At 37.1% G+C, this 8,181-nt stretch overlaps 1 protein-coding gene across 1 annotated transcript; it reads left to right on the top strand.

Moving 5' to 3' along the window:
• On the top strand, nucleotides 444–7,417 carry LOC105167636 (probable galacturonosyltransferase 14). The gene is given in 7 exon segments (XM_011087428.2): nucleotides 444–1,156; nucleotides 1,158–1,243; nucleotides 2,742–2,797; nucleotides 2,933–3,088; nucleotides 4,098–4,688; nucleotides 5,379–5,681; nucleotides 6,461–7,417. Coding segments are annotated over 7 exon segments (1,590 nt in total). The 5' UTR covers nucleotides 444–1,040; the 3' UTR covers nucleotides 6,743–7,417.

The following is an 8,181-nucleotide window of genomic DNA, read 5'->3' as shown; positions in this document are numbered from 1 at the left end:
AAAAAATAAAAAAATAATATGGTATTAGATCTTTTAGTTGTGAAAGCATATAATTTAAAGGGAAAATGCAAGTAATCCCTTTGTGATATTGTAAATGAGCAAATTATCTATTTATAAAAAAATAAATAACAATTTACCTCCATATATTTTTTAAAATGAAGTAATTTACCTCACTGTATAAGGGGGTAAATTATTTCATCTTAAAGAGTACAAGGGATATTGTTGTATTTTTTCCATAAGGGGCTAAAGTGCTATTTATAATATCACTGGGATAAATTGCTATTCACCCTATAATTTAATTTTGAATAATTTAGGAGGACCAAATAGTAATTCTATATAGTTGAGGGGGCAAAATGAAATTTAGAGAAAATTTTATACTTTCCCGACCATTTTAGTCAAATTGAATGCATAATTGGGAATATAGTGTAAGGAGAGAAAGGGAATATTATTACAGATCGGAACCGATCAGCCAATCAAAATTAAAGAGCTCGCAATAACACGAAATACTTTCTCTCTCTACGTTCACTTCTCCGACTTCCGATCCAGAGAGAGAAACTCAATCATCAGCCATTTTAATCAACACGAAGCGGCAAAAATTTCAGAGAGAGGGAGAGGGAGAGAGCGAGACAGAATTAGCTTGCTTTGTTACGATGATTTAACTGATGCGTGAATCTCATTCAATGGTTTTCATTGATTCATTTGCAGAAAGTCATCGTACATGTATATAGATACAGGAATGGGGGAAGCAACCGGAAACCCTAAGGTTAGTGGATTTGTTCGGGATTTTGTGGAATAGGAATTTGAATGCGGTGGAATGCATCGCTCCGGGGGAAAATCAGGATTGTTGAATAGCCTTGGTGGGGGATCTGATGGTGAAGAGTCCGTTGACATTTCGTAGGAAATTTTTAGACCCGTTTTATTCAAGGAGTGTGTGCATTGATAATATTGGGGGCAGGGGTGGCGGTGGTGGTGCGAGCGGTCGTTTGTTGAATTGGAGGAGGGTAGAAGGAGGAAGAGGAGGGTAGTGGCGGAGGAGGAAGATGCAGCTGCACTTCTCACCTAGCATGAGAAGTATAACAATATCTTCGAGCAGCAATGGAGGAAATGGCAATGGGGGAGTCGGAGATTTGATGAAGATCAAGGTTGCAGCTCGCCACTCTGATACTTGCGTTTTTGTTACCTTTTGTGTTCATTCTCACCGCCCTCGTCACACTTGAAGGTGTCAACAAGTGTTCCACGTTCGGTACTTTCCCTCATTTTCCTTCACCAGCAGTTTTTATTGATATCTTGTTGACATGATTGGGTTTATAAATGATTTTACCGTCTGATTTAGTTTTACATAAATTGGGATTATTTCCGGCAATTGGTTTAAACTGATAATTTGGTTGCAACTTCTGAAGTTTTGTGGTTATGTGGGATTTGATTTATGATTTGTGCTGTAGACGCTGAGATTCTTATGGGCCTATTTATAATAGGCAATCTGAAGTCGTTTTAAAGAAGCTACTTATTGATGTGAATAGAGTTTCTACATCAACCAACGAGCAGGAAAGGTTGTGCTTTTGGGTCGTATTTGCTGCCTCATTTCTGCAATTTTTCTCAATTCAGGAGTAGCAAGCCTTTTTCATTTTCTTCTTCCAAAATATTTTGAAATAGGTTTTACTTTTAGGATATAGCATTTTGTTTCCGATGGGGCAAGCCGCCAGATCATTGAACACCAAATGAGAATTTCTGCTAATGGCTTAAAGCTGGAATATCTGTACTGATCTACCATACAGTAGTAGACGAGCTGATTCTTTTGCTAACTTGCATGTGCTATCTGGGCTTATAACTTCTGTCTGTGCGGGTATGTTTAAAGCACTACCACAGATGTATGACCCATTTAGAAGCAAACTTCTCTTGATCCTTTACGAACATTATGGTTTGTGTTGCAACTAAATACAAGAGAAAAGGAACAAACTGTGGAACTTCAGTATAATTCTCAATCATGCGTTAGAAACTTATGAATATCCCTTATCTATGCCGCCACATGAGACTGTTACAAGGCTCCATCAAGTTCTTCCTATTAGTGTAGTCTTTCCTCTTTTCATTTGGAATTGCCGTTGGTTCTTAATTATGGGCTTGTAACTTTTCGGTCTTTTGCAATTAATGTTTCTCCACTCTTTGGTTCAACCTGTCCTTTTGTTATTTTGCCAACACAATAAAGATTTTGGTTTCCTCCGAATCACCTTCTTGCCTTTGAGAATTGTCTAATGTTCAAAATCAATTGCCTGCAATGGCTTTCTGGGAGAGCTAGAGGTGCTGGACCATATTAATCTCTCCTTTAGCTCTCATCTTGAGTGCTACTTTGTGCATGCTCTGAAACTGAAATACCTGGGCAAAATTTCTTCTCATACAAGAATTAAATACTTTTGTTTGCTTCTTGTTTCAGTTTGTTTCTCTGTCATTTGCATTGGTTCACTACAAGAATTCTTTATTATTTTTTATGACTTATGATAGTTTACTATCTCTAGAGCATATTGTTACGATCTTGTTTTCAATATTATGCTACATTGCAAGTTTCTACGCGAATGAATGTCTGAGAGAAACTGATAAGAGAATCATTAGCTTTGTGTATGGACCTACTTACTAGTCTTGTTTTGTCGCCCACCAACATTCGTAGCTCTTTCTTTTCTTATGTGCACTGAAAAAGTTGTCATATTTGGAATTTTATGGTTTGAAATATGCTTTACTATCTATTTCAGATTGTTTAGGACGACGGTTGGGGCCAAAGCTTCTTGGTAGAACGGATGATTCTGGGGTAAAATTCTATTGTTATCTTCTTTGACACTTGTATCAATTTGATTATGTTGTACTGCATTACTGACAAAATTAGTTACCAACAATACAGTTCTGGCAACACCCTGAAACTTTATTATTGTTGTTGCTATGACAGAGGCTGGTCAAGGACTTTGTTAAAGTCCTGAATCAAGTGAACTCTGAGAAGGTCCCTGATAACTTAAAGCTCCCAGACTCTTTTAGTCAACTTGTTTCTGAAATGAAGAACAACAAGTACAGTGCAAAGGAGTTTGCAATACTTTTGAAAGGAATGGTATGTGTTCTTTGATCATTGTCCTCTGTCTCTGTTGATAAATTCACGTATATTTTGTTGTATTTCACTACCCTTATGTCCATTATTTAGCTCATTCCACATATGTGGATTGTGGGGGGAAAATGCTTCTTACTTCTGAGCTTTCTCTTTGATCTCCTAGACTCAACCCTGATCCATCTGGTATAGTAACTTTTCCATTTGTTTGATGTTAACTTTCCATGTTGACCTCTTATGATAAACCATATATTTAATTGAATAAATTTATGAAAAAGCGAGGGCTGGATCCGCAGTTTTGAACTAATTGTTAATCAGCCCCTTTCATTCAGGCATACTAGAAGTTAATGTAGGAATACAACATGGGGTGGATCAAACTTTTGTCTTAATAGGCCATTTGTCATTCAGTTGGAAATCCGACATCATGTACATCCTCTACTCAGCAATTCCAGTTGTTTATATGAAACAAAAATTTGTTTTACCATTTAACTCATGTACTTCATAGTTCTGTAGTTAAAGATCAATGCACACTCCACATTAATGGCCTAATCTGTCTTGCTATGGCATAGACGTGTTTTCTCCAGTGACTTGAATTGGCTGTTGGAAAGAGCTGAAGTTGAAGGCTAAAAAACTTTACTTGAAGTTAAAGCAGCTGCACCATTATGGTGATCCAGATAGTTTATGTTCTCAGATGATATGCTATGACGAGACAGAAATGAAATGTGCAGTGGAAAAGTGTGATCCTCTCATAATTGTGATATATAGATGCTTCTAAAAAGCAATAATTTTATGGCTTAAGAAAAAGATGTGTTTCCCCCTTCATCATGTTTTGTTGAAGTCACAAATTTGTCTTCAACATCTTCTGCTATTGCGATAACAGGATTATTGCCTTACAGAGACGGTCATAATCATTGTGTGCCCCAATATTAAGTCTACTTACTTATTAGATTTTCCTAGGCAAGTTTTGTTCCAGAAGTAATTCTCTTAGTTTGAAAATCATCTTTTTGCCCAACAGATGGAGAGATCTGAAAAGGAGATCCGGGAGTCCAAGTTCGCAGAGCTAATGAATAAACACTTTGCAGCAAGTGCAATTCCTAAGTCTATTCATTGTCTCTCATTGAGGTTGACCGATGAATATTCTTCCAATGCTCATGCACGCAGGCAGTTACCTTCCCCGGAGTTGCTTCCTTTGCTTTCGGACAACTCCTACCATCATTTTGTGTTGTCAACAGACAACATTCTTGCTGCTTCAGTTGTTGTGACATCTGCTGTCCAGTCATCTCTAAACCCTGAAAAGATTATTTTCCATGTGATAACCGACAAGAAAACTTATGCAGGCATGCACTCATGGTTTGCCCTAAATCCTATGTATCCTGCTATAGTTGAAGTTAAAGGTATTCATCAATTTGATTGGTTAACAAGAGAGAATGTCCCAGTTCTTGAAGCCGTTGAGAACCACAATGGGATACGGAATTACTACCATGGAAATCACATTGCAGGGGCCAATCTTAGTGATACAACCCCGCGGACGTTTGCTTCAAAATTACAGGCTAGAAGTCCAAAGTATATCTCATTGCTCAACCATCTTCGCATATACCTTCCAGAGGTAATCAGTTGGAATTGAGCGTATATATATCAATGTTGTATCTTTTTTTATTCTTTTCTTTTTATTTATAATTTTGTTCTTGGATTTATTTTGAAATGGCTTATGATAGTTGAACATGTCTACTGTCTACATTATGAAACCATCAACGGTAAAATGCAGATATGCCATTTGACAGACTTCAATCTGTTAGCATTTTCAGCCTGTATAGAAACAAATAATTCACTGGAAAGCCACAGCTAGCAGGGGGTAAAATTGTATTCCAATTATATGAGTAAATTGACACAAATAATTTAGTTCCCCGAATAATGAGCTCCTTCAGATGAACCTGGGACTTTGATATTTTAGTCGGTTCTGAAGTTTTAATGAAAAATTTGCCCTTCAACTTATTTATTTATTTGAACTGCAAGTTCTTATTTAAGAGTTTTTTTCCTGTTAATCAGAAGAGGTTGATTGATCCATGATTTATGGAGAAAACCTTGTTGGTTAAGTAGATTATGCTTTTCATATTTGTGTAAATAACTAGGATTTTCCTGGCACATGCTGCGTGTGGTTTCATATTCCAAACTAGTGTATTTTGTCAGGTTATAGCTGGGATTGAGAATTGGTTCCATATTTATCTTGCTGACTTGGTCTAGTGTCTAGTACTTGTCATTCTTATTCAAATCTGAGAATATTTGTTATGTTATGCAGCTCTTTCCAAACCTTGATAAGGTGGTTTTCTTAGATGATGATGTTGTAATTCAACGTGATCTGACTCCTCTTTGGGAAATTGACCTCAATGGAAAAGTTAATGGAGCTGTTGAAACTTGTAAAGGCGAAGATGAGTGGGTTATGTCTAAGCGGTTCAAGAATTATTTCAACTTCTCCCATCCACTTATATCAAAGAATCTGAATCCAGATGAATGTGCATGGGCGTATGGGATGAATATCTTTGACCTGCGTGCATGGCGAAAGACAAATATCAGAGATACTTATCACTCCTGGCTAAAGGAGGTACATTAAGTTTCCCCATCTAATATATTTAGTCAGTTATCTGTCTTACTCTTTGTATGGTTTTTACTTACATATAACTATTGTTTAGTTCAAAAAAGGGTTTTATAATAAAGATTCACCATCTTTATCTGCAAGCATGTGGATCCCTTGTGCAGATTTTTACCTGTGTATTCGTTATGGTCACTATTGTGCAACAACTTCTTGTACATCAAATTATCAATAAGTGCTAAAGGAGGGTACGTACTTGTTTGTGTTTTGGTTTCTGTACAATAGTAAAGCAGATCCCTTGTGCAGCTTTTCACCAGTGTATTCATTATAGTCGCTATTGTGCAACAACTTCTTGTATATCAAATTATCAATATATGATAAAGGAGGGTACGTACTTGTTTGTGTTTTGGTTTCTGTACAATAGTATTGCAGACCCTTGTGCAGCTTTTTCCTGCGTATTCATTATAGTCACTATTGTGCAACAACTTCTTGTATATCACATTATCAATATGTGCTAAAGGAGGGTCACGTCCTTGTTTGTGTTTTGGTTTCTGTACTGGCACTGGACAAGATATATATGGCTTTCTTAAGTTTTAGACTCCCGGTTCCTGTTGAACCCTACAATCAATAATGAGGTTCAAGTTGCGTGTTTGTCCATATGTGTGCCATTTCACCTTACTAAGCTGCTTTAACAAGTCCTTCGTTGTTGATGAGTCCAATTGAAATATGTCTGCTTGTCCCCTTTACCTTTTATGCTTGTATTTTCTTACTGAAGTTTTTTGTTATCGCAGAATCTAAAATCAAACCTGACATTATGGAAACTTGGAACTCTTCCTCCTGCTTTGATTGCATTCAAGGGTCACGTTCACCCAATCGATCCGTCTTGGCACATGCTTGGGTTGGGCTATCAGAATAAGACCAAAGTTGAAAATGTGAAAAATGCGGCGGTGATTCACTTCAACGGCCAGTCAAAACCATGGTTGGAGATTGGCTTTGAGCATCTCCGCCCATTTTGGACCAAGTACGTTAACTACTCTAATGATTTTATTAGGAATTGCCACGTCTTGGAGTAGTTATCAACCAATGCCAATGTGCACCATTGAAATTATGGGACAAAGGATGTAATACTATGGTCTATGCTTTAAGTCTCTTAGGCAGGTATCGATATCTCAATATTTGGTTCCCGCAAACTCAAAAACCTGTTCAAACGGTGACATATGAAATCCGGATTTTGCTGCCTTGTCGCCATTTCCTGAAGAAGACGTCACTTATTGCTAGGCTGGGCATGAGAATCATTCTTTCAGTCTGTAAAGTAGCAGTTGTTCATCTTTGACGTTATTTTTTGACCTTCATCATGGGGTCTCTCACCTGTTTCTTAGAGCTCAGAAGGGAATAATGGTATTTTGCACGAGAGGACGAACAGAGACGTAGGATTCAGGTCCTCTGTAAGGTTCCCACTCTGGCCCCATTGGCCATATAGATTATTCTTTTCCCTCTATTTGTTTTCATTTCCTGTTCAGATTTTTGTTGCAATTCCCCATTTTTCTTCTTCTTCTTTTTTTTTCAATGGTTGTTCTGCTGATATTATATGTTACTGGCTATTCTCTCTCAGGTAGGTTGTGGAGGTTAATACAGAAACCTGATTTGAGTTAGGGAACAAGATAGTTTTTACATGTCAGTTATATCTCTTGTGTATGATTCTGTGTTGCTACACATTCTTAGATGTGCAGATTATTCTTTTTTTGAAATTTTGAAATTCAATATCAATCTTGTATACATATTTGTTGCTTAAATTGCTCTCTGATTTCTTCACTTCTCTCAACGAGTTAACATGGTCTATTTATGGTTGTTTTCTTGTTGTAGTGCTTGTGTCGTTGCCCCCCTCCCTCCTTTTTTTCTTTTCTTTTTTTTTCCCAAGAATACGATTTATTACATTATTCCGCCTGTGTCAATATAAAAAATTAATCTATTACATTTATAATTTCAAATTAATTATTTCATTGAAACGAAACAAAGAAAATAACAAACTAACATAAAATTACATTTGTGGATTTCAAATGCATTACATTTTAATTATAAAACGTGGCTTGGCTGTGCAAAACAGCCAAAGATTGTCTTGCCTCAAATGGTTGCGACTGGGAAGTTGTGTTGAAGATGAGGTTTTATTTCAACCTACAATTGTAGTAATACCCGGACTTGGATCAATAATAGTTGGACGGGTTGAATCTTGGGTTTTGATTAAATGTCGTGTTTTCCAGCCAAATGGCGACTAGAAGACTGCACGATTGGGAAGGCTTGTTTGAACAGTTGGAAAAAAGGGCGCGATTGATTTTGGAGGCGGATTCAAAACTAGAAGCAAAAGCAACATCGTTTTGAGGAAATTAGGACGGAAGCAGATTATTGGAAAATTTAGCTCTGATGCCCATTTCTCAGCTGGGCATACAACAAAACACGTGGATAACGAGGATTTGTGTCTAGCTGGGGGACTGTGGAGTTGCCCTTTTGAACCTTT

The sequence above is a fragment of the Sesamum indicum genome, linkage group LG8 (assembly GCF_000512975.1).
Source record: "Sesamum indicum cultivar Zhongzhi No. 13 linkage group LG8, S_indicum_v1.0, whole genome shotgun sequence".
Taxonomy (NCBI): domain Eukaryota; kingdom Viridiplantae; phylum Streptophyta; class Magnoliopsida; order Lamiales; family Pedaliaceae; genus Sesamum; species Sesamum indicum.
This window is presented reverse-complemented; position numbering and strand designations above follow the sequence as displayed.